At 37.8% G+C, this 24,288-nt stretch overlaps 6 protein-coding genes across 10 annotated transcripts in view; 2 read left to right on the forward strand and 4 right to left on the reverse strand.

Annotated features, from left to right (window-relative positions):
* Positions 1-1,342, reverse strand: part of LOC106345067 — a 4,713-nt gene extending 3,371 nt beyond the window's left edge. Inside the window, exons 1-4 of the mRNA XM_013784331.1 lie at positions 1,204-1,342; positions 748-948; positions 411-544; positions 112-343 (exon numbers count right to left, since the gene is read on the reverse strand). Coding sequence (XP_013639785.1) covers positions 112-343; positions 411-544; positions 748-948; positions 1,204-1,342 — 706 coding nt within the window. The remainder of the gene's footprint in view (positions 1-111; positions 344-410; positions 545-747; positions 949-1,203) is intronic.
* A 75-nt stretch (positions 1,343-1,417) lies between these two features.
* LOC106345068 lies at positions 1,418-3,528 on the reverse strand. The gene is made up of 4 exons (XM_013784332.1): positions 3,347-3,528; positions 2,283-3,226; positions 1,619-2,195; positions 1,418-1,532 (listed from the first exon to the last, which is right to left on the reverse strand). Exons 1-4 carry the CDS (start codon positions 3,526-3,528, stop codon positions 1,418-1,420), a joined length of 1,818 nt encoding a protein of 605 aa, XP_013639786.1.
* A 1,799-nt stretch (positions 3,529-5,327) lies between these two features.
* Positions 5,328-6,079, reverse strand: LOC106345069 (mitogen-activated protein kinase kinase kinase NPK1-like). The gene is made up of 2 exons (XM_013784333.1): positions 5,521-6,079; positions 5,328-5,436 (listed from the first exon to the last, which is right to left on the reverse strand). The coding sequence occupies exons 1-2, from the start codon at positions 5,886-5,888 to the stop codon at positions 5,328-5,330; spliced, it is 477 nt and encodes a 158-aa protein (XP_013639787.1). The 5' UTR covers positions 5,889-6,079.
* Positions 6,080-7,156: 1,077 nt separating this feature from the next.
* On the reverse strand, positions 7,157-10,083 carry LOC106294373 (replication protein A 70 kDa DNA-binding subunit C-like). Of its 4 annotated transcripts, XM_013729924.1 has the most exons (11): positions 9,829-10,083; positions 9,411-9,675; positions 9,204-9,300; positions 8,968-9,092; positions 8,805-8,889; positions 8,595-8,727; positions 8,333-8,517; positions 8,119-8,239; positions 7,842-7,989; positions 7,594-7,647; positions 7,157-7,510 (listed from the first exon to the last, which is right to left on the reverse strand). In XM_013729924.1, exons 1-9 carry the CDS (start codon positions 9,904-9,906, stop codon positions 7,984-7,986), a joined length of 1,095 nt encoding a protein of 364 aa, XP_013585378.1. In that variant the 5' UTR covers positions 9,907-10,083; the 3' UTR covers positions 7,157-7,510; positions 7,594-7,647; positions 7,842-7,983. The 4 variants fall into 4 exon arrangements, with proteins under 4 accessions (XP_013585378.1, XP_013585376.1, XP_013585379.1 ...); XM_013729922.1 differs by having other exon boundaries at positions 7,842-8,239; XM_013729925.1 differs by having other exon boundaries at positions 7,842-8,239; positions 9,757-10,077.
* A 638-nt stretch (positions 10,084-10,721) lies between these two features.
* LOC106343763 (protein TRIGALACTOSYLDIACYLGLYCEROL 2, chloroplastic) lies at positions 10,722-12,863 on the forward strand. 2 transcript variants are annotated; one of them, XM_013783065.1, is made up of 6 exons: positions 10,722-10,851; positions 10,960-11,497; positions 11,573-11,902; positions 11,994-12,109; positions 12,441-12,531; positions 12,622-12,863. In XM_013783065.1, exons 2-6 carry the CDS (start codon positions 10,991-10,993, stop codon positions 12,712-12,714), a joined length of 1,137 nt encoding a protein of 378 aa, XP_013638519.1. In that variant the 5' UTR covers positions 10,722-10,851; positions 10,960-10,990; the 3' UTR covers positions 12,715-12,863. The 2 variants fall into 2 exon arrangements, 1 of the variants encoding a protein (XP_013638519.1); XR_001270007.1 differs by lacking the exon at positions 12,622-12,863 and having other exon boundaries at positions 11,983-12,109.
* Positions 12,864-13,412: 549 nt separating this feature from the next.
* LOC106343576 (ethylene-responsive transcription factor 7) lies at positions 13,413-14,549 on the forward strand. The gene has a single exon (XM_013782827.1). It carries the CDS (start codon positions 13,521-13,523, stop codon positions 14,205-14,207), a length of 687 nt encoding a protein of 228 aa, XP_013638281.1. The 5' UTR covers positions 13,413-13,520; the 3' UTR covers positions 14,208-14,549.
* Positions 14,550-24,288: the final 9,739 nt, after the last annotated feature.

Here is a 24,288-nt window from a genome sequence, read left to right on the forward strand (position 1 = left end):
GTGCTTCATCCCAGATTATCAACTTGGATTCCAATAGTAGCTCAGCCAGCTCACTACCAGGTGTAAAATTGCAGAAAGAACTTTCGTTTAGCTGTATGGGTATTGAGAAACGTGAATGAGCAGTTCGTCCTCCATCTAACAGCAAAGCTGCCATTCCACTGGAAGCTACATTAATGACAATTTCTCCTTTGGATCTGATGTACGTGGACAAAGTCTTCCAAAGATAAGTCTTTCCAGTACGTCCAAACCCATTAACAAAATAAACACCTCCAGCTCTAGATTCTACAGAAGCCACTATACGATCATAAACATTCCTTTGTTCATCTGTTAGTGATGTCAGTAGCTGTTGATTGCTTTTCAGCGCATAAAGCTCGGTTATAACACCTTTCTTCACAAATCAGTCTATTTACTGAAGATGGAACATTATTGTTCTGAGGTTTTGGCATTGAAGGATGGTTATTTAGACTATTCCCATTTGACCGTAGAAGCTTCTCGATTTCAAGCAATGCTAGATTCTCTACCTGGGCTTCCGATAACTCTAGTTCTGCAAATTGACAAAAAAAAAAATCAGCAATACCTAAACAATAGAATAACGGTCAGAAAAAATTATATTTTTAGAACCTGGGTTTTGTTGAATTCTTCTTTGTATATATAGTATATCCTCTGCAAGAAAGTGCCATGTTTCTGACCAAACATGTTTAGGTTGTGAAAAACTTCCGGAGCTTAACAGCCTGGTAAACAGTTTACGCAGGTAATCGGCTGATCCCCAATTGCTAGCTTCCTTGATAGCATCAATATACTCCTGGTCGTCGTCTAGGAGGCCTAAAGCATAACATGCATCTTGAAAGCTCGGGTACAAAACTCCATCTATAGTTTTTATATCCTCAAAACTTGTAGGACCTTTAACCTTGGTTAGTAGCAGCCTTAGATAAAATAGTTGACCCGAACCTGGGGAAAAGAAAATAAAACGTTTACTATTTGGCGTGCAGAAAATATTATGAATCAAACATTTAAAACCGATCTTGTTCAAGATAATACACATGAAGACTTTATATTTGAAAGTCACAGCTGTTATTTTTAAATAATTTTGCTTATGTTAATTTGGCATCATGTGTAAGTTAATATCATAATAAATGGTTTATATATGCTATGTACCTTAAACCTTTTCAAGAAACATCCGTAGATTAAATAATTGCCACGCACCTGGTGAAACAAAATGGATTCGCCCAACAGCTGTATTCCTTTTACGTTTAGTCCATTCTTTAGGATTCTTGTTCCAGACAAAGAATAATGGAAATTCAATGTAACCCAACTGTCTTGCTTCTTCATCTCGTTGGTTCATTTTCATCCACTCTAAAAGCTGCGACGTTTGATTTGCCTCTTTTGCTAAAATATCGTCAGCATCATCATCACTTTCCTATGTCACATGGTGCTCTCCTGGTAACTGAACTGCCAATCTTTGCACAGTGGTGCTGCTGTGATGAATCTCAAAGCCAAAGGTTCGCCATGATGATTCACCAGGTGAAACATACCTATTAAACAAATCATTTAAAAATTAAGTGTTGAATCCCAAAAAAAAAAAGATGGTTATAAGAATTTAGTGAATTTTAAAAATCACCTGCAATCATAGTACTCCTTTATTTCATCTATAACAATCGTCTCACCTCCCACCTCATTTGTTGGAACCTCTTTAGGAACTGCTGCTGCTGCAGTGACTCTATCATTACCTTTATTGATGTATTTGAACAAATACTTGATTGCTCTTGTCTGGTTGCACCATTCAACATTTATATGTGCATGATACTTGAGGAGTATATAGGGATTGTAAGGAATTACAAACCGGTTGTCTATAGGAACTCCGCTTTTTTCAACAAAACGCCCATCATTTCTTCGGCGATAAACTGGAAAACCATCTTTATTGATATATGTATCATTCGAGAAGTCTTTGGGGAATTTCTTGGTGCATTTCCCTTTGTCCATGCAAGGTGAACGTGGATTTGCTAACCCACATGGACCATGAATCATGAGTTCTTTCACTATATCATAGAGTATTGGGTCAGTGGCTTGATCAGGAATTTCAGCAGAAATCACTTTGTCGATGTCAATTGTTGTAGGCGTTTTGGAACGTGGCATCAGCCATAGCAAAATGTGGGCATGTGGAAGTCCTCGTTTCTGGAACTCTATAGTATATATTACTGTTCAATAACAAAAAAAATTAAAACTATATTTATAAAATTTTATATAAAAATAGTGTTGTACTAATATAGTAGTTGATAACTTACCTCCTCTTGATGAACCAAACAGGTTTTTGTTATGTATTTCAAATATGAGACTATCCAACTTCATTTTGAAGACACGAGACAAAATGTCAGCTCTGTCTTCAGATTTTAGTCGTCGTTGCTGTAGATGTCTTGTAATCTCCGGCCATTTGGGATTGCAAGTGAATGTAATGAATAATTCTGGATATCCAAAAGTTTGACAAACAGCCATTGCATCCATGTACTTTTCTCGCATGTAACGTGCACCACCCACATATGTTGAAGGTAAGACGATTCTCTCTCCACACTTTGTAGAATCTTGGTTTCCACTTGCTGCATAAGTTGAAACATTGCTGTATTTATCTGCACGTAATGCCTTTTGGTTTAACTTGAGATATCTAATTCTTTCTGCTTCTATCATTGTAAAACCATCAACCAAAAATTGCTGAAAGAGTTTCCCGGAGAACATAAGAGCACTGAATTGGTTATAGCGCTCAAAAATTTTGTATGCAAAAAACTCCCTCATGCTAACTTTAGACCGTGGCTTTTTTGATGTTGTTGTCGTCCTCTTGAGATGTAGATCAATATGATAACCATCTTCACCAAATGGAAATAACAGTGGATATTGTAGAGGTAGATATGAAGGGTGAAGCTCACTTATCCTGGTCAATTTCTTTCCCTTTGTTTCCACAATAATATCTCGAGCATCTATTTCTTCATCAAAATCTCCCACAAATAATGCAGCAACTTCTGAAGTTGTAGGAAGATTATAGGTTTTCTCATTTGTCCCACGTCCAGAAATCAAAATCATCTTCACATCAGATGACTGCAATGCATCACCAAATCGATCCCTTGCGGTTCTGAGTATCTTTGCGTATGGATTGCATTCATCCAGCATAGATTTAATAGCTTCCACAGTATCATCACGTAGGGTTCTAGACTGAGAATTTGGTGCTCTTCTTTTGGAACTGTGATATCAAGGTTTATGTATTAGTAATTATTTTAAACGGTACTTTACGTAACAAAAGTTAAAACCAGAATGACCTTAATAACATGTAAATATAATATTTAATAGTTTATTTATTTACCTGAAAGCTGATATTCTGTTTCTAACTTCATTTTCAGTATCAAATATATACAACTGTGTAAAAGCAGGAGGGAGTCCTTCTTCAGGCAGCAAGCTTCCAATTTGATGAAAGTTTTGACCATGAAGCCTGAAGACAAAAGGTCCACGTCCGTTGTTCACAGAAGCATCAATTTCTCCACCCATAGAGGTAAAAGCAAACATTGAATTATATGCCCTTATGTTCTCTATGAAATTAATGCTTTCACTGTCTTCTCTGAATAGAAGATCCAAAAGTACTTGAGGCAACACTAGAGGGGGAGGGAATTCGATTTTTCCATGCATACAACACATTGAAAACTTCGGAGGTATACAATTTCTTCTTTTGTTAATGCGCTCATTGTACCACATCAAAGCATTACAGTGTTCACACAACCAAGTTGCATCACCGTAGTCTTCATAGCCTGTTAAAACAATCAAAAAGTAAAATAAAACTTGCAGACCATGAAAACTTGATGTATTAATGAACTTACTGATTTGGTTCGAATTTGTTTGAGAACTGCAATAAAATCGTGGAGTATTTGCGCTACTGCTTTGTGCTGTCCCTGCGTAAGAGTTTAGAAGTTATCAGATTGGAGGGTCAAAATAATTGAGCTGCCTAAACTATTAATTTAAATGTTCTAGAATTAGTTAACTAACTGTAGAAATATTATTTTGGGGGTACCTGATACAACCTTTGAAGAAGAAACAAAGGTGCTTGAAGTGAGTGGAGTCATATTTTCTGTGTTTTACATCAAGGCAAAAATGAGAAGATAGTAGGAAGAATATAATTGATACGGTAGATCTCCGAATAACTATTTTACCATTGCAATAAGTTGTATTTTGGCTCTGGCTGTTGAAATTTGCATGCTGCTGCATTTGGATATTTTCCAATTCTTGACTATTCATATTGGTTCCTGCAACAACATATATTAATTAATTAGTCGTATCAAAGTCGTATGGCACAAAATAAGCTTTCATACCATTTGTAATATCAGTTAGTGGCTGCTTTCCTTTGTTTTTGGATCTACTTTGAAAACTGTTGGAAGAACTTCCGATATCGTTTTCTATAACACAGTACAATACAAGATGCATTAGATGCAGATTCATATCGTGTTTGAATTTGATAGTTAACTTAAAATCAAATACCATTGCTGCAGATTGTGTTTTGCCTTCTGATGTTGCTGTTGCCTTCTTCGTTTTTCTTCCTTTTTTTTGGATTGGGAATCTTCATAATTCCACCTTGCTTTGTTGCCTATGTTAGACGTGTGATAGCAAGATAGAAAACTGGTGATTGGTTTTTAAACTTGTAACATAATAACACTCGTAAGTTGCGAGCAAAACGTTTACAGCTTTTGATACTTCTTTGTGATGAGGAAGTTATAGAAAGTTGGTAATTTCAAATTTCTAACTTCCCTCTTAGGCTGAACAAAAATTAAGAAACTTGTTTTTCTTTTTCTGTATTTTTAATTCATCAATTTTTTTTTCAATTTACATTTTCACGTATAACCCATTTCATATTTTTAATAGAGCCGTAACCTAAAACATTACTTCTTCACTATATAATAATTTTTAATTAGAAAATATTAATTTTAACTTTAATTATTAATGTTTTCCCATACACATGGGATCAAATTTGTACAGAATCTTGAATAAATACTCATGGGAGATTATCAAATGTTTTTTATTTATTTTCAAAAAGATAAGGGAAGTTTAATTGTAATATTTAAAATGATATTAAAATTATATTGAAGTTTAGAATACTTGATTTAACATAAAAAAGAAATATATTACATAGAACAAATAATTAGATAGTACATTTGATACTTCAAAATAAAACTGCACACAAAGCCATAATTTACATAATATAAAAAGTAACTCTTCCCCAACGTTGCTTGAATCTCTTTGAAAGTCTTCTTCGTAAAACATGGATTCACCTCTTCCACTTTCAGTAGCCTCTTCTCTCCCTAGTAAGAGTGACCAACGATCGAAGCAAAAAATTTGTGCTCCAGCAAATACATAGAGTCATACCTTTTCTGAGGATCTTTTTCTAAGCACTTTCCTAAGAAGTCTCTCGCACTATCAGAAAACCACATGGGTAGCTCAGGTAAGACACTGCTGCTGCCAATAACATCTTTCAATTTGTTCCTGTCAGTTAAGCCAAGTTCACTCCAAGGCTTCTTCCCAGTAAACATTTCCAAAATAGTGCATCCATAGGACCATATATCAGCACAATAATCCAAATTTCCAGAACATAAAAGCTCTGGAGCCATGTACAATAGTGTTCCTCTTGCAAACCCACAACCATCCCCGTACTCATCTGAAGTTTTTCTCAATGCTAAACCAAAATCAGCAAGCTTTGGCTCAAATCCGTTAGGCATTAAACAACCAAGTATAGATGAGCTTTTAACCGGTTTGAGCAAGATATTAGCTGGTTTAATATCACAGTGGACGATCTTCTTTGAGTGTACATAGTTGATACCTTTGAGGATGTGTAGAGCAAATAGCTGAACATCGGACTCCACCATCCCTGTTCCTCTGAACTTGATAAAATCTGCAATACTCCCACCAGAACAATACTCAAGGATTAAGTTGTAGTCGCTCCCTAGGGGTCGAGTTTCAGCTGGTGTTATATTACTACCATAGTAAGAGATAACATGAGGAGATGAAAGATCCTTCAAAATTCGTTCTTCATCACAAAGACTGAAGGAAGATGATATAGGTGCACTTTTGATGGCGATTTTTGATGGCAAAGCATCACCATTCACATAATCATTTCATATGACTAAGTAAACAACACCATGAGCACCTTCGCCAAGACAGATAGAGCGTACCCATGAAGAACTTACAGAAGCTTTAGGAGTTTTGGGTAATTTTCTTCCTGCCGCTTCAAAGACACTACGATCAATGATTTGTAAGCTACTCTCACTTTGATCATTGTTGGGTGGAGGTGCCGTCAGACCAAATGGAGATTTAGCAGCCGTGGATAGCTTGTAAACAGCCGCTTCAAATGCTCTTTGACTGATGATTTGTAGGCTGCTACCACGTTGATCATGATATTTTTTTGGTGTGGTCACAATCTTCCTTTTTTTGTTGGTACTATGGCGGGAGGAAAGTAGGAAGTTTTTCATGTTTTCTGCCACTAAACCCGAGAGAGAAACAAAGTTCTTATGTAAAGAAAAATGTAAAACTTTGATAAGGATCTAAAGAAGGCTGGAACGTAGAGGAGAAACTTATAATCCTTTAATAGACATAGAAAATAATAATGTTTTCAAAACATGAGTAGTTGATTTAGTGGGGGTAAGAAAATGTTAAAGTGGTTTGTTTTATAACAGTTATGAAAGATAGTGGGGGTGAACATGGGTCATAATAAAACAATCTGGTTTTAAGATAATCTAATTGAATCAAACGAATTCAATGACATATATTTTCAATGACATGTCAAAATTTAAACACATAACACATGAATAATTGTTTAAAAGAAGGATTTAAAGAAGAAGAAAAGAACGTGGGAGTGGTGACGGACGAAGAAGACATGAATATGAAGTTCGATGAGTTATTTTGAAAGATGAAGGAAGAGATTAAGAATGAATCTAGTGGACACATATATAAGCCATGTTTGTTTGTAATAAGTTCTTATACATTGAGTTTCGTAGCCTCGTTTCGAAAAGTCTCTAATCCTTCATAGAATCTCATTTAATGGAATATTGATTTATTTGCATTATTCGGGACTCACAGCATATATAATCATTCTTAGTATGTTTTGTGAATGAAAGTTACTTGAAAATTACTTGACATAAAAGTTACTTGAAAATTCAATACAATTGCATAACTAAAGATAAGTATCCAAGGTTTTAAAGACAGCATTCTCTGTACAAACTGAAGTTAGATTAAATACGAACAGAAACAGAACCAACGAATTTTACCTGCTCAGACTCCTAAAGCTTAGCCTTCGTGCTTTCTTTCTTCATGGTCTCTACTTTGCTACCACTTTCTCCTTTAGCCTTTTAGATGTTCCCTTACGTTTTGTTGATGATTCTTGAATTGCTTCATCATCAATAATATTACTTCCTTGTCGTTTTGTGCTTGGAGTCATAGGAGAGCAAGGTGGTAAATCATTGTTATTGGCTTCTGAAGATGTATTTTCCACCTGTAAAAAATGTACATTCAATATAGCTTGTCATGTTATTTAAAGTATAAATGTTAATGAAAAAAATCGTATGAGTCTTTAACCTGCATTGCAGAACATGTACTTGAACTTAAAGGGAAATCGGAATGTGTACCAACCTAAAATTTGTAAACACAGTTATGTTCCATAAAAAACAAAGCATAAGTTCCATAAATAAAGTTCCATTGACTAAAACAAAATGATGATATAGGTGCACTATTGATGGGGATTTTGAATGGCAAAGCATCACCATTCACATAATCATTTAGTATGACTAAGTTCCAAAAATAAATCGAGAAATCCTGAAACATACCTCCATTCTCATATTATCTTGAAAATTATGGATCACATCAGGCGTATCACTGAGTTTGACAACGTTAAAACTTGGTTGTCTGAAATTTTTCTCCGTACCCTTTACACTGATAACCCAACGATCTTTCTTCCTTCCAAATCCATTAGTTCTTGAGGAATTTCATTCTCACGGTTAAAATAAAAAAGAATGGAAGAAGAACATGTCTGAGATTTTATTTTATATTCAGACCATTCATCATACTAACATGAAATAAATGAAGAATCAATGGGAAACACACCTGCACTTGTTGTTCAAGCAATTCATAAGCAGATTTATGAATGAGTTGTATAACTTCTCTATCAAATAATAGAAAAGATGTACTTCCAGTATGATCAGCTACTTTGACTTGCAGTTTGTATCTGATGTCAATATAATCGAAGTCCATAATAAATAAAGGAATATAAGAGTTTTGTTAAAAGTAAAATTTAATATTATATAGAACTTAATACTACCTTATACTTGTGGTGGTTTCATCCTTCTCGCAAGAGTCGCATGCATATTTGTTGGCCTCAATTTCCTCAGTCACTGGGTTGAAATATGGAGTAGCTTTCCCACAACAGCCTTTGCACCCAACATAGAACCAAGGAATTCCCTTTTGAATTGCTAAGATAGATGCGAACATAACACAAGTACTTTCCTATAGAAAAATGAAAACAAAATATATTTCAGTATGGCCAAGATGTATATAATAGTGTATAAGATACTTATTATTACCTCGATGCACATGAGCTGATCGATTGTTTTGAAGCAGCTTAATGGGAAATCATCAACGGTAACCACTTTATTTGAAGTGGGTTTTACCACTGGAGTAACCGTACATGGAGCCAAATTATCAGTGTTCACCATGCTGAAATTGAAATAAAAGTCTTAGTAAAAAATAATGTAAAAGGAAAGATAAATATGTAAATTTAAAGATGAACTTACCCTTTCTTAAATTCACTTATCTCATCTATATCTTCATTCAGAAAAAGCTTTGTAGAAAAGCGTGAGTTTTGAACTGATATTTTACCTATATATAAAATAATTTATTTTATAGTGTTATTAAATATTGTTAAAAAATACAGTACTTTTTTGATAAAATGGTTACCGTTGAATTTTTTGGTTCTCATAAGACTTCCAAGCAATATAACTGGACCAGTTTTGTTGTTCTTCACATAAGAGTGCACATCCTCAGCACGGTTTTCCCATAAAGTGCATTCAATGATTGTTTCACTACAATTTAAAACATTGAATTAATATGCAATCAAAGTTTCATAACGCTAATGTAAGACAAACTTTAGATAACTAAAATACTAACATAACTAAAATATTTGTACAACTAACCTCAGATCTCGTAGTTGAATATCCAAAAGTTTTGTTGAATGCCATGCATACTTCCTCTCAGTAATTTCACCCATGCCAACAATTTCACCCAGAATGTCTACATAAAAATAGAAAATTGAGCAAATATTAGGTAAATACTGAATGGGGAAATTATGTACTAACTTCAGTATGCGGGAGAATATGTAAAACTTAAGAGAAATAACATACCTATGAAGACATCATCAACAATGGACTGAGATAAAATATCTAAAAAAGGGCTTAAGTTGAAGTGGGATAGATTTGGGATCTGCTCAGAGGTCTTCATATATGTAGTCCATATAAAACTTATCTTGTAAGGGTGTGTGGTTCCTCTGTAATCACCATTGTTACCCAACACTTCAAAATTCATGACATCTAGATACTCTTCTTCTTTTAGGTCCCTTCCAAATTTTTTAATCAACTTCTGTTTCAGAGAAGCTTGAATCCTTTCTCCCTGTCAAGTGTGAAAGATTAAAGATTAGACACAACTCAAACGGTTTCTACAAAATATTTTTAGAAATCAAAGTATATACACCTTTTAATCCACAAGGATAGCTTCCATCCCGAGAACAACTTCAGGTTTATTTTTGGAGTAGTAGTTCCATACCCGTGAGACCAACACTCGGATTTTCCATTCTTTTTGAGATGAATTGAGGTGGGAAAGAGGAGTATACTCCAGTGGCATCTTCAACCTAACTCTCTGCAGAAATAGAGAGTGGATGATGTATTAGATAAGAAGAAAAGAATTGTTCTAAGAATATTGATAGAAATCAAAAACATGTGGAGAGTGTTTTGGCTACGATGGTGAGAAAAAAAAAATAGAGATGAAACGATGGTGGAAAAAAAAAAGGTGAAGCGGCTGTGATAAAGAGAAAGGGAAAGGTAGTTATCGTGGGTTCAGTTGAGAATAATTAGACTTAAGGGTTTGTGGGATAAGTAGTGGGTAGTTATTCTATATTTATCTCTTGTAATTGTTAATTTAATTTTATTGAGTTGGTATTTTATCTAACCTTAATTATATTGGTTTTAATAAAATTTACGTACACTAACTTCTTTAATTATCGCATTTTTTTATTGCTCATGTAAATTCTTAGATTGATCAACAAATGTGAGTCAAAATTTACGTACACTGAACCCCATGCTTCGCAGATTCTGGCGTTTTAATAAAATTTACGTACACTAACATTCTAACCAATAGTTAAAATGTCTCAATTTAAGTACACTAACTTTTTTAATTATCCGTTAATATTATCGCACACATAGTTCTTTTTTTTTTTAATTGCTTCACATGATTGGGTCATTTAAAGTTGGTTATTTGTCTTTGACTCAAACTTCCAAATTTTGCTAAACAATAACGTGTTTTGATTTTTGTATTTTTAATTTAAAAAAAAAAAAAATTCCACTTGTCATGTTATGATTGGACGTGCGACTTGCGCTTTATTATATAAGGTATTAATTATAAATTTTATTAGTATCATTAAAGTACTTTTACGGCGATTTTTTATTAATAAGGTGAAAAAGAACACATGGGATTTTCCGTCTGTGTGTATCTTCCTAGCAGCAGCAAGTCTTTGAAGCCATTCTCAGATTCACGACAGCAGTTTCGGTAATAAGCTAACTCCGAGACCAGGTAATATATCTATCTCTCTTTCGATCAATAAAGTAAAAGTTCCACGCAATTCACATGTTCTTTGTTGTTTCCCTGGTTAATTGAACAATCTCCTTAACACCCCTGCAGCTCGGAAGAATTGGAACATAGTTTTTGGAAGATGCTTGGGAACCCTTTAATTCAAGTTCCCTCATCACTAATGCCATCTTCTTCAATGATGGCTTGCCCTCGAGTTTCTCCCAATGGGCTTCCTTATCTCCCACCCAAACCTAGAACTAGGCACTTAGTGGTCAGAGCTACATCCAATTCACATGGTCAGCCATCGTCTGATGACGGGAAGAGTCCTCTCACGGTTGTTTTAGATGTGCCGAGGAATATATGGAGACAGACTTTGAAACCTCTGAGTGATTTTGGGTTTGGCAAGAGAAGTGTTTGGGAAGGTGGGGTCGGTTTGTTTATCGTCTCTGGTGCTACAGTTCTTGCTCTTAGCTGGGCTTGGTTGCGAGGGTTTCAAATGCGGGCCAAGTTTAGAAAATATCAGACTGTCTTTGAGCTTAGTCAAGCCTCTGGGATTTGCACGGGAACACCGGTTAGGATCCGTGGTGTGACCGTTGGTACGGTTATTCGTGTGAATCCTTCCTTGAAGAACATTGAAGCTGTTGCTGAGGTATATCTTTTGGTTGCTCCTTTTAATCATTGTTTTGACAGTTTCTTATGTTAGGGTCTTCTTGTGTTTATGTAGATTGAAGATGATAAGATCATCATCCCTAAGAATTCGTTGGTTGAGGTGAATCAGTCTGGTCTTTTGATGGAAACCATGATCGACATTACACCGAGGAATCCTATACCTGAACCTTCTGTTGGGCCTTTGCATCCGGAATGTGGTAGAGAAGGACTCATTGTTTGTGATAGGCAGAAGATAAAGGGAGAGCAAGGAGTGAGTTTAGATGCGCTAGTTGGAATATTCACTCGTATCGGACGTGAAGTAGAGGAGATTGGTGTAGTCAATGCTTATACGCTTGCTGAGAGAGCGGCGTCGGTTATTGAAGAAGCGAAACCATTGCTCAGAAAGGTGATATGAGTAGTTTTTGTAACCCTTTACTGGAGGGAAAAAATGTATTATCATGCTTAACCGGTTGGGTTTTGGTGTAGTGATGTCACAGATTCAAGCCATGGCTCAAGATGCTCAACCTTTGCTCTCTGAGTTTCGTGATAGCGGCTTGCTTAAAGAAGTTGAGTCTCTTACTCGAAGCCTTACCCAAGCTTCTGACGATATGAGGTAATGACTCTTAAGTCACCAAAATTGGACTTTAGGTAGATGTGTCTATCTTACTAGCTCTATGTCGAATGAAGTGTCGGATTTGAGCTACTGTCTTACAATCTGGAATAGTTGATAAACGTGTTTACCTTTTTATCTTCTGAAACCAAAGTGTGCTGTTTTTATCACTTAATGTATGTTTCTAGATGGAGTGGAAACTTGTATCTAGCAATGTAAAAGCAGTACTAGGACCACATCTATCTGTGGTTAGATAATATTGTAGAAGATTGTGAGAATGTTAATCTTCTTGACAGATAAAAACTTTACATTTTTCATTCTTGTTGCATTGCAGAAAGGTTCATTCGTCAATAATGACACCTGAGAACACAGAGCTAATCCAGAAGTCAATTTACACTCTGGTTTACACATTGAAGAACGTCGAGGTAACTTTTTGCTATTATTCAACAAAAGTAAGAGCTTTTGAACATGTTAAACAAAATGTTTGACATGGTCTTTTGATTGTTTCATTGTAGAGCATAAGCTCAGATATTCTGGGATTCACAGGCGATGAAGCCACGAGAAAGAACCTTAAACTACTCATCAAATCCCTCAGTAGGTTATTATGAAACCAAGTATTTAATGGTGAGCAGTGTTGATTCTTTTTCTTTAAATGTGTTTTGGATTCAAAATGAGAGAGACGATTCAGTTTATACGAACAGCAAAGCTGCGTGTGTTCTGCATTAATGCATTTCCTCAAAATCATTTACTTTTCACACGGGAGAGCGCGTCTCGTTTTCGTGTAGGGTCCCAAGGAAGGAGAAGACTTCACTTCATAATTTCAGAATGGGTTATTATTTTAAATTCATGAAAATAGACAAGGGTGTTTGGTCATTAATTGGACTATTTGGTCTTTTTAGGCGATTAAAATAATAAAATTAGTAAACAAAGAAGATTATAATACTATAGGTTGTGGTCAGGGTCAGGACAGAGAGAGCCAAGTGCTTACCCTCTTTTGCTTTCTTCAAGACATATCTCTTCTGAACTCTTTTCAAGACTTCCAAATTTTGTTTTTAAAACCGAAAAATCGAAATTATTATTTTCGAACAATAAATATAAATAAACAGCGAATAAAAGTTTAAAGCAAAAAAGAAAAAGAATCGAAGTTAAAACGAGTTTGGTCGGTCTGGTTGGAAGGTAGAGAAAGAAGAAAAAAAACTATTCCAACCACAAAATTATTGTTATTACAAAAAAACAATAAAAACTCTTTAAATAATTTTAAAAAGAAAATAATAATTTATTAATTTAAAAAAATGTCTTTATGCTGTAAGAGAGTTTTTTGTTTTTCCAACTGCTACCCTTGTTCCTCCATCTTCATCTTAATCTTCTTCAGACAGATCTCTTCTCAACCACATTACTTCTGGTTTCTCCAACCATGAGGAAAGGGAGAGGTTCCTCCGCCGTTCCACCCGCTCTTCCGGTAACCGCCAACGGATCCGTGAAGGAGCCGAGGTATAGAGGCGTTAGGAAGAGACCATGGGGCCGATTCGCCGCAGAGATCCGCGATCCGTTAAAGAAATCCCGAGTCTGGCTCGGCACGTTCGACTCCGCAGTGGAAGCTGCACGCGCCTACGATCAAGCCGCTCGTAACCTCCGTGGTCCCAAGGCCAAAACCAATTTTCCGATCGACTGCTCTCCGTCTTCCCCTCTCCAACCACTCTATCACCAGAACCATCAGAATCTTCGATCGGCGAATCAGAGCCAGATCGATCCGTTCATGGACCATCGGTTATACGGCGGAGGAGGCGAGCAGCAGATTATCAGCCGCCCGGCGAGCAGCAGCATGAGCAGCACCGTGAAATCGTTCAGCGGGCAGAGGCCGTCTTCTTCCGTGGCGAAGCCGTTAGCCGCGGCGAAGAGGTATCCGCGGACTCCGCCGGTGGCTCCGGAGGATTGCCACAGCGACTGCGATTCGTCGTCGTCGGTGATTGATGATGGAGACGACATCGTTTCGTCGTCTACGAGAAGGAAACCGCCGTTTCAGTTTGATCTTAATTTTCCGCCGTTGGATGGCGTTGACTTATTCGATGATGATCTCCACTGCACCGATCTGCGTCTTTGATTTGTGGGTATTAAGAAAAAAAAAAAGATCCTTGATTTACAAAAAAAAAAGAAATCTCAAATTTTTAATTTTCCTTTGGTCTTATATTGAAAGGAAATTAAAAGAAGGAATTAAAAAGAAAGTGAGGGCGATGATGATTATCATCGTTGTGAATCACAATGACAATGAAGATGATGACGATATATAAAAAAAGAGAGATTGTGTGTAAGATCTGTTACTGTAAGAATCAGATCTATGTTTCATTTGTCTGTTTCTTATAAAGATCAACCCTTTGTTACTTGTAACATTCTATAGCTGATGATGATTCTTAATGATTCAAATAGATTATCCTTGATATGCTTATGGTTTGGAGTATGAGGCTGCATTTTAATATACAGTTTGCTCTGTAACACAAACACTTGTTTGTCTTTGATCTTGATACATTTAGGGTTTCTATTATAGACGTAGACTTTAGTCGTGCTTGTGGTCTGAGCTATAGGGACATACGCAGGAGATCTGAATGGCTTCACCTTGTGGTAATTAGATTGAAGAAAGAAAGTGGTGAAGCTCCTTTGCTATCTAAGATGGGTGATTCGAAGAAAGAAGTTGGAATACTCATTGTCATTGTTAGTGCTGAGCCTTAAGTTTGTTCATTCAGCCTTTTAGTTGCAGCAGGTAGACAAGAAAGACTTTTCCTTTCGTGTACCCAATTCGAATGTATGGGAGATAGGCGTGGTCAATGGGCGGTGAGTGATTTGGGTGATCGATAAAGCTCGATGGGCAAAGGCCAAATCATTAGGTTAAAGTCTGGTGGCTGAGGTGATGCCGATCTGTAAATGCCGTTGGGTGTTAGAATTATGTTTTAACTATCTGATTAAGATTTGCTGGTTGAGTTGTCCCAGATTTGGTATCTACTTTACTTCTCTGCTACGGATTCAGACAGTGAATCTTTGAGTTTGAAGCAAGACTGAGCTTTTTTGTATTTCTTTTTTACCGTTTGGAGGTAAAAAGCCATGATGTGTCTTGTAATTTACTGTAAAGATTTATTACTTGAACCTAACTCAACTCTCAAGTCTCAAGTCACTTTCTCTTTCTTGCGGGGGTTCGAAATTCTGGTCAAAAAGTATGTTCCTTTACTGTTGTAGCCTTTCGAGAATTGAGGGGTTCAAAACTTGAGTTTTTTCATAATGGCTACGTTCTAGTGTAGGATCGAATATTTTGGGTTTTACATTTTAGCTTCATCTAACTTTAAAACTGTTCAGATATTTCCTCAAGTAAGTTATATAACATGCATAATTGCATATGCTAAATCATAATCTTCAATAGATTCTTTCTTATCCAAACCATCAAAATAATAATATATTATCAGCTAATCCTTGAGAAGATGTAGAACAAAACTAGTCATAAACTTAAATTTGCCCGTTGGAGATTTAAGAATTTCTGACGTCGTCTGAAAGATGTCCAAACACAATTTTTAGTAGGGGTCATTGGTTGTTGTATTTTAATGGATTTGAAAATCTGAACTAAATCTAGTGTTATTGGTTCTGTGATTTTCAAATCTGTATTAAAATCATGTGTTATTGGTTTAATGATTCAAAAATTTTGTATCAAATCAAGTGTTATTCAATCGTACGGATTTACTAATATATTTGATTTTATAATGGATTTGAAAGGATTTGTTTGGATTTTTTAGTTAAAAATACAAAGACTCAAATCCGAGAGAAAACCTCCGGATTTACATATTTTACTTAGATTTATAAATACTATATGGATTTCTAAATCAATCAAAATATATAAACCAATAACACCTCCTCATACTAGAAATGGCTTAGTGGCTTGCGTGTTCCGGGCACGACTTATGTTTCTGTGACCGAAATTCTGTCAGCCCATAAAGGCTTACGCCGGCCCGTTTTTACTCTTTAACTTATACGTTGTGTGCGGTTTCGTCGCAAAATTTACCTCTTCCGGAATCTCTGCTTTTGCCAAATGTTGAAATTATTTGTAACGACCCGAATTTCGGTTTCGGAATTTGTTACCCGGCTAAATGCAATGCACATGTACAAAGACCACTTGTTTGCATATAAATACCAATTGTCCAGCTTTGCTTTCTCTACATGCAAGAAAAAAATCAGAAGTTAGAAAAAGAATAAAAAGAAAAGAGAGACTTAAAAGAATAGAGAGAAATGGAAAATGTTTGTGGGAGCTGAGCCACCAAGATGTCGTCGCTGGAGCTACTGTATGCCGTGACCATGCCAAGCTCGTCACCACCGTTCACTGCAGCTGAGAACTGCCGGAAACAGCCGCCTCTTAAGCTTTGTTTTCGTCCGTTCAGTAAATCGGTCATATCTCCCTAACCGTTGTGAATCTCGCGCATGAAAAGACACCATTGTATTCCTCTCATCGAGACGAAGCCGTAGCCACCGACCACGCCGCAATCAAAGTCCGGATGAAGCCGCACGCTCTGTTCAAAATTTCGCCTCCGCGCGCGCGTGACGGCCACGCGCCGCCGCCGGAAATCGTCTCCACCGCTTTCGCCGCCGTCCTCCGCCGCTTCGCCGCTGCCGGAACGCCGCTGGCCGCCATGACTCGCCAGTGACTCAGTAAGTGAACTCGTTGACCGGTTTAAATTGAATTCGAAATCAGTTAGGGTGAACCGATCGGTTAAGTCAAATCGATTTCTGGTCAAGGATTGACCGAATTGACCTTTGATCAGCGATTTGACTTTCCCATAAACCTTGACCATACCCGTTTTAAACCGTTCGAAAGGCGTTCTGACTCGATTTATCGCCCTGATTTCAGATTTGGAGTCTATTTGAGCATCTGGAGTTCATAGATACCACTTCTCCTTGTTGCTAAGGTGAGGGCTACTCCGATTAAATCCTGAACTAGTTTAGTACTACCGTTATAGAAAGTCTAGTTTCGAAACATGATCTGTCTCTGTGAATCGAGTCTGTTTGAGAGTCTTGCTTGTTTATTATTATTATTGATTGTTAAACCGGAAATAAGATAATAGAAGATTCAACGATTAATTGAAATGATTGATGTTAAGAATTGTTATATATGTATATATATGCGAGTCCATGTGTGGAGATTTACGGGGTGCAGAGACGTCCGTGCTGGCTGCCTATGTTTGAGGAGATTTGCGGGGTGCAAAGACGTTTGTACTGGCTGCCATGTTTGTGGAGAATTGCGGGGGTACAGAGACGTTTGTACTTACGACGCCTGATTTGCGGGATACAGTGTGGACTATTGTACTAGCGACGCCTGTTGAGTTATATACGTATATCCTTATGAGGAGAATGCGGGATGCAGAGAGTATCTATGTACTATCATCGCATTGGTTGCAGCATGTCTAGTGCACTAGACATATATTGATTGTTTTGTGTGGTGTAATAGACACCGTGATTGTTTCGTGTTAGAACTAGGCCTACATAGTTGTAGTGCTATGAACTCAGTCAGTGGTTTGTTGTTTAGCATCCCATACCTCGCTGGGCAACTCCCCTGTTGCTCACCCCTCCTTCCTTCCCCATTTTCAGGAGAGACTGACGACCATGAGTGATCACATCGGTTTGGTGCTTTGGGTGTTATTGGGCTTTTGGGCCTTTGGGCTTCAGACGTTTCCGCTTATGTATACATTTTGGACTTTCGACTTTATATTGTTATTTATACTTCAAATGTTTATTTTATTTACTGGATTTCCAGCGTGGACGTTGACTTTCAAATATTTATAAATGGAGATTTCAGATAATTTACTATTTAACGTATTATTTTTATTATTTCGTAAGTGTCGGGTGTGACAGTTTTGGTATCAGAGCTATTTATTTATCGTAATATTTTATTATGTAAATCGAGGTGTCACAGTCTTGGTATCAGAGTTATTTATTTATCGTAATATTTTATTATGTAAATCGAGGTGTCACAGTTTTGGTATCAGAGCTATTTATTTATCGTAATATTTTATTATGTAAATCGGGGTGTCACAGTTTTGGTATAAGAGCGGGGTTCCGTCTCGGCTCTGACCCGGGATGGCGATTTGTTGGACATGGTTTTGACGTGGTTTTGACTCGGTTTTAATTCGGTTTAATCGGTTTTAAAAGATTTTCGAATCTGGGGATTTGGGAGTTTTAAAAGGAGAAAAATACAGCACCTTCCCGTTCAGTGACTTCTAATCCAATTGTCTTTTTTTTATTGACGATGAGTTTACTCATCGTCACCCGTTTTCTAGCTAACAGGGTTTCAGCTAGATGTTCGAGAGATGGATGATGTCACAGCTCGACAGATTTTCGTCAGCCGTGTTCAGAGATTGTCCGCATGTGGATGTGTGGCGTTGTTGCCACCACCCAAACTTCAAGCCATCGCTCCACGAGTTTTTGTACTGGAGATTATGTGGTATGAGATGTGAGCCATAAGTTGGCATGTGTTATTCGTGTGTATGAGTGTATTGACTGCCTTGGAGGCATGTTTAGTTTGTAAACTCGTGGTGAACGCTTTTGGATTGGGGTGCGGCAGCTTGCGTTGTGTGATATTGGAGTTACGCTTGGTATGGTTGCCAGTGTTGGTCATTTCAGAGATGTGTCAGTTCGGACAGCTGACATAGGACGTTGGGAGGTATTTATATTCACTGCGGCGTACCAGTTATGCATGGAGGAGTAGAGTTATTCAGAGACTCGTCACAGAGATGAAGCTGCGTTTTTACGATGTTATCCTTTGGATGGATTGGCTGTTACGACATCGAGTAGTGTTGGATTGCATGAGGGCAAGAGTTCAGATTCCTGGAGCGGAGCATAGTTTTACGGCATGCATGCTGCATACTGAGGAGTTATCGGACATAAGAGCAGAGAAATTTTTTGCGACAATTTCAATGATTAAGGATGATGGACAGTATGAGTTGCAGGACCTTCCGGTTATCGCAGAGTATGAGGATGTATTTGTGGCCTTAGGAAGGGTCACCAACAGACATAAGACACTCTTTGGCGATTGAGTGTGAACCACGGGTAGCACCGGTTTCACGAGTTCTATACCGCTTAACGCTAGCAGAAATGGACGAGCTGAAAGAACATATTGAAGATTCATCAGTCAATGGTTTATCAGACAAGTACTTCACTGTGGGAAGCATCATCATTGTTTGTAAGGAAGAAAGATGAGAGTTTCAGGCTTTGTATCGACTACATAGACTTGAACATGGTAACCATCGTATTGATGAGTTGTTGGATTAGCTGCATGGAGGTTCATGTAGATCATGGTTCTCGAAGGTTGTCTTGGCATCAGGATATCATCAGATTGCTATAAATAAGGAATATGTACGGAATGTGGATTTTTGTATGCGTTATGGATATTATTAGTTGCAATGATATCATTTGGGTTGATGAATGCATGGATAGCATTCGCGGATATTCTTTCACAAGCACTTGGATAAGTTGAGCATGTTGAGCATCGTCGCACTCTAATTTATTCCTGGAGCAGAGGAGCATGATGAGCATTGGCGGATTGGATATTGATGCATAAGGATCAGGTTATTGTATATGCATCGCATCAGTTGAGACCTTACGAGACCCACTACCCTATTCATGATTTGGAGTGGCTGCAGTGGTATTTGGGTTATAGTTTTGGAAATCGTAATTATACGGGAAGGAAGTTCAGATTCTCTGGGATCATTAGAATCTGAAATTTATCTTCATTCATTAAAACTTGTACTTGGACAGTGCAGTTGGATTGAGTTTGTAGCAGGCTACTGTATGGATATCACATACCATCTGGTAAGGCCAACCAGGTGACAAATTCCTTGGATAGGCACATGAGCGATGTATCGAAAACCAAGGAGGTTCATGAGTTACTGGGACAGTTGTTAGTCTCAGTTTGTGTGTCATTACTGTCGATGGAGATACAGATGGCCTTGGGACTTTGGAGCAGTCAGATTTGTTATGGAGGATACGCCAAGCGCAGGTTAGGGTTATGGCTTTGGTTAATCCAATTGAGATTTAGAGTATTGGATATCATGAAGTTTTGAACGGAATGTACCCGTACCGAAACCGAGTTTGTGTGTTGGACGATAATCTATTTAGAAAATGGATATTACGGCAAACTCATCACTCGTGTTTCTCTACCCATCGTGAACACCAAGGAGTACAAAGATATGAAGTGTTACTATCATTTGCCTAGTATGAAAAAGGTTGTAGCCATATTTCGTCCCGGTGTTAGACATGTCAGATGGTTATTTCTGTGGATCAGGTGCCTTTCAGGTTATTGCTGAGCTTGTTTTTGTCGGAATGGTAATGAGGCTTGGTGTTTATGGATGTTGTTACTGGATTTTAAATCACAAAATGAGGAAAGGATCCCACATGGGTAGTCATGGATAGACTTACCAAGTCAGCCTATTACCTAGCAATTAAGAAGACAGTCAGAGTTGATCAGTTGGTGCAGATTTACATCAGCGTGATTGTGGGGTTGCATGGAGTTCCTATCAGCATTGTATCGGATCGGAATGTGAGTTCACATCAGTATTTCAGAGAGCCTTTCGGAGGGCGCTTAGGACAAAGGTCCATATGAGTACGACTTACCACTCGGAGACGGATGGTCAGTCGGAGAAGATTATTCACACCTTTGAGGACACGCTCAGGGATTGCGTCTTATAGTGGGATGGAAGATCAGAAAGCATTTATATCTAGCAGAGTTTGCCTACATCGACAACTATCGTTCGAGCATTGAGATGACACCGAATGAGGCTATTTATGGTACGTCATGTCGTGTGGCACTTTGTTGGACCAAAGTGGGGGAGTGACATCAGTTAGAACTATTAACGGTTCAGGAGACGGTAGAGCAAATGGACATGCTCAAAGATAGGCTTTGGGAAGCCAATGACCATTAGAGGATTTATGCAGCTAAGCGCCGTAAGGATTTGGAGTTACATATGGGTGATTTAGTATACCTGAAAATAAGGACATTTCAGGGAGGACCTAAGACTCAGAAGCTAAAAGAGCTCAAACTGAGGTACATGAGATTGTATCCTTCGCTGGAGTGGATTGAAGTAGTTGCTTGCAGTTGTTTTATCAGCATTGTATCAGCCTTCCATGACTTGGTTCATATGACAGCATTACGAAATTTGAGAAGACCATAATTTATTTTGCAGTTGACGTCAAGTGACTTCAGAAAGATTATATGGACCTATCATCTATTGGAGATTTTGGATCATTAAGTAAAAGTAATTCAGGGAAGGTTCACCGTATTTGTCTGAGTTCGTTGGGAGAGAGATAAGATTCAGGAGGAGGCCTGAGAGACCGAGCGAGGATTAGTATTCGAGGTTTTGTTAAGATGACATTGGACATGTCAGCTCATGACTTGAATTCAGGGACGATTTCCATGTTAGTGGGGGAGAATTATAACGACCCGAATTTCGGTTTCTGAATTTGTTAGCAGGCTAAGTCCAATGCACATATACAAAGACCACTTGTTTGCATATAAATACCCATTTGTCCAGCTTTGTTTTCTCCACATGCAATAGAAAAATCAGAAGTTAGAAAAAGAATAAAAAGAAAAGAGAGAGTTACAAGAATAGAGAGAAATGGAAGATGTTTGTGGGAGTTGAGCCACCAAGATGTCGTCGCCGGAGCTACTGCATGTCGTGACCACGCCAAGCTCGTCACCACCGTTCACCGCAGCTGAGAACCGCCAAAAACCGCCGCCTCTTAAGCTTTGTTTTCGTCCGTTTAGTAAATTGGCCATATCTTCCTAACCGTTGAGAATCTTGCGCATGCAAGGCCACCATCGTATTCTCTCGTCGAGACGAAGCCGTAGCCACCGACCACGCCGCAATCGGAGTCTGGATGATGCTGCATGCTCCGTTCAAAGTTTCGCCTCCGCGCGCAGGTGACGGCCACGCGCCGCCGCCAGAAATCATCTCCGCTGCTTTCGCCGCCGTCCTCCGCCGCCGCTAGACCGGCGCCGAGCGGCCGCTTCGCCGCTGCCGGAACGCCGGCGGCCGCCGTGACTCGCCGGTGACTCAGTGAGTCAACTCGTTGACCGGTTTAAATTAAATTCGAAATTGGTTAGGGTGAACCGGTCGGTTAAGTCAAATTGATTTCTGGTCAAGGGTTGACTGAGTTGACCTTTGACCAGCTAGTTGACTTTTCCATAAACCTTAACCACACCCGTTTTAAACCGTTCGAAAGGCGTTCTGACTCGATTTATCTCCCTGATTTCAGATTTGGAGTCTATTTGAGCATCTGGAGTTCATAGATACCACTTCTCCTTGTTGCTAAGGTGAGGGCTACTCCGACTAAATCCCGAACTAGTTTAGTACTACCGTTATAGAAAGTCTAGTTTCGAAACATGATCCGTCTTTGTGAATCGAGTCTGTTTGAGAGTCTTGCTTGTTTATTATTATTATTGATTGTTAAACGGAAATAGGATAATAGAGGATTCATCGATTGATTGAAATGATTGATGTTAAGAATTGTTATATATGTATATATATGCGAGTCCATGTGTGGAGATTTGCGGGGGGCAGAGACGTCTGTGCTGGCGGCCTATGTTTGAGGAGATTTGCGGGGTGCAAAGACGTTTGTACTGGCTGCCATGTTTGTGGAGATTTGCGGGAGTACAGAGACGTTGGTACTTATGACGCCTGATTTTCGGGGTACAGTGTAGACTACTGTACTAGCGACGTCTATTGAGTTATATACGTATATCCTTATGAGGAGAATGCAGGGTGCAGAGAGTATCTATGTACTATCATCGCATTGGTTGTAGCATGTCTAGTGCACTAGACATATATTGATTGTTTTGTGTGGTGTAATAGACACCGTGATTGTTTCGTGTTAGAGCTAGACCTACATAGTTGTAGTGCTATGAACTTAGTCAGTGGTTTGCGGTTTAGCATCCCATACCTCGATGGGCAACTCCCCTGTTGCTCACCCCTCCTTCCTTCTCCATTTCCAGGAGAGATTGACGACTAGGAGTGGTCACATCGGTTTGGTGCTTTGGGTGTTATTGGGCTTTTGGGCCTTTGAGCTTCAAACGTTTCCGGTTATTTATACATTTTGAACTTTCGACTTTATATTGTTATTTATATTTCAGATGTTTATTTTATTTATTGGATTTCCAGCGTGGACGTTGACTTTCAAATATTTATAAATGGAGATTTCAGATAATTTATTATTTAACGTATTATTTTTATTATTTCGTAAGTGACGGGTGTGACAGTTTTGATATCAGAACTATTTATTTATCGTAATATTTTATTATGTAAATCGAGATGTCACAATTTTGGTATCAGAACTATTTATTTATTGTAATATTTTATTCTGTAAATTGAAGTGTCACAGTTTTGGTATTAGAGCTATTTATTTATCGTAATATTTTATTGGGTAAATCGGGGTGTTACATTATTATGAGGGCTGGACTAAAAAAACTCATGAAACGTTAGGTTTATGCGCCGAATTTTATATAAAAACTTAAAAGGCATCAAGATCTTATGGTGCAATGGTATTATGGGCAATTTTTTTGTTTTGTTTTTATGCTTTAGGTGTCCAAGTCCAACTACATAGAACCTGATCTGATCATGACATACCGAAAATGTTAAATCTTAAGGTCTTTCAGCTGCTAATATTTGCCACAAAACTGTCAGACACGATTCATTTATTTTCGTGTATATGAAATTGTTTGTAACATATACTCGTGAGAAAACGCAAATGAAACAAGATATCATAGTTTGTGCTAGACTTAAGAATCATATATGTAACGATCGTTACTCTTCAATAAAGAAAATCTTCAATCAAAACCTTCAACGTGTTTAACTATTGAGAAAATAGATACAACCTCTCTATTTCAAGAAAGATCATTGCGAATATATTAAAATCTGTCTTGGCTTGATAGTATTATTTTTTGTTAAGAAAAAATTCCATCACATAGACATGAATGGGTAGCCATTCACAAGGTCACAAGCAATCAAAAACCAAGCCCATAAATTGTTCGAAAAATACACAATACTTCAAGCCCATAAATTGTTCGAAAAATACACAATACTTTTAAATCTGTAAAATATTATTAAGTCTATTCATTTCTAGTGCCTTCTAAATAGATTCCATCATCCTTCCAATGAAGTTAA

Source organism: Brassica oleracea, chromosome C5 (genome assembly GCF_000695525.1).
Source record: "Brassica oleracea var. oleracea cultivar TO1000 chromosome C5, BOL, whole genome shotgun sequence".
NCBI lineage: Eukaryota > Viridiplantae > Streptophyta > Magnoliopsida > Brassicales > Brassicaceae > Brassica > Brassica oleracea.

What these genes read in the sequence shown, in the direction of transcription:
- LOC106345068 (XM_013784332.1), bottom strand. Translation starts at nt 3,528, where the DNA reads ATGGGTGGAGAAATTGATGCTTCTGTGAACAACGGACGTGGACCTTTT. An exon ending in AACAGAATATCAGCTTTCAG is followed by an intron (nt 3,227 to 3,346) that starts GTAAATAAATAA and finishes TTGATATCACAG; the next exon opens with TTCCAAAAGAAGAGCACCAA. An exon ending in GTTTGGTTCATCAAGAGGAG is followed by an intron (nt 2,196 to 2,282) that starts GTAAGTTATCAA and finishes GTTATTGAACAG; the next exon opens with TAATATATACTATAGAGTTC.
- LOC106345069 (XM_013784333.1), bottom strand. Translation starts at nt 5,888, where the DNA reads ATGGTGGAGTCCGATGTTCAGCTATTTGCTCTACACATCCTCAAAGGT. An exon ending in AAGCCTTGGAGTGAACTTGG is followed by an intron (nt 5,437 to 5,520) that starts CTTAACTGACAG and finishes TTCTGATAGTGC; the next exon opens with GAGAGACTTCTTAGGAAAGT.
- LOC106294373 (XM_013729923.1), bottom strand. Translation starts at nt 9,906, where the DNA reads ATGCCACTGGAGTATACTCCTCTTTCCCACCTCAATTCATCTCAAAAA. An exon ending in TCCGAGTGTTGGTCTCACGG is followed by an intron (nt 9,676 to 9,828) that starts GTATGGAACTAC and finishes CACACTTGACAG; the next exon opens with GGAGAAAGGATTCAAGCTTC. An exon ending in TGTTGATGATGTCTTCATAG is followed by an intron (nt 9,301 to 9,410) that starts GTATGTTATTTC and finishes ATTTTTATGTAG; the next exon opens with ACATTCTGGGTGAAATTGTT.
- LOC106343763 (XM_013783065.1), top strand. Translation starts at nt 10,991, where the DNA reads ATGCTTGGGAACCCTTTAATTCAAGTTCCCTCATCACTAATGCCATCT. An exon ending in ACATTGAAGCTGTTGCTGAG is followed by an intron (nt 11,498 to 11,572) that starts GTATATCTTTTG and finishes GTGTTTATGTAG; the next exon opens with ATTGAAGATGATAAGATCAT. An exon ending in ACACATTGAAGAACGTCGAG is followed by an intron (nt 12,532 to 12,621) that starts GTAACTTTTTGC and finishes GTTTCATTGTAG; the next exon opens with AGCATAAGCTCAGATATTCT.
- LOC106343576 (XM_013782827.1), top strand. Translation starts at nt 13,521, where the DNA reads ATGAGGAAAGGGAGAGGTTCCTCCGCCGTTCCACCCGCTCTTCCGGTA.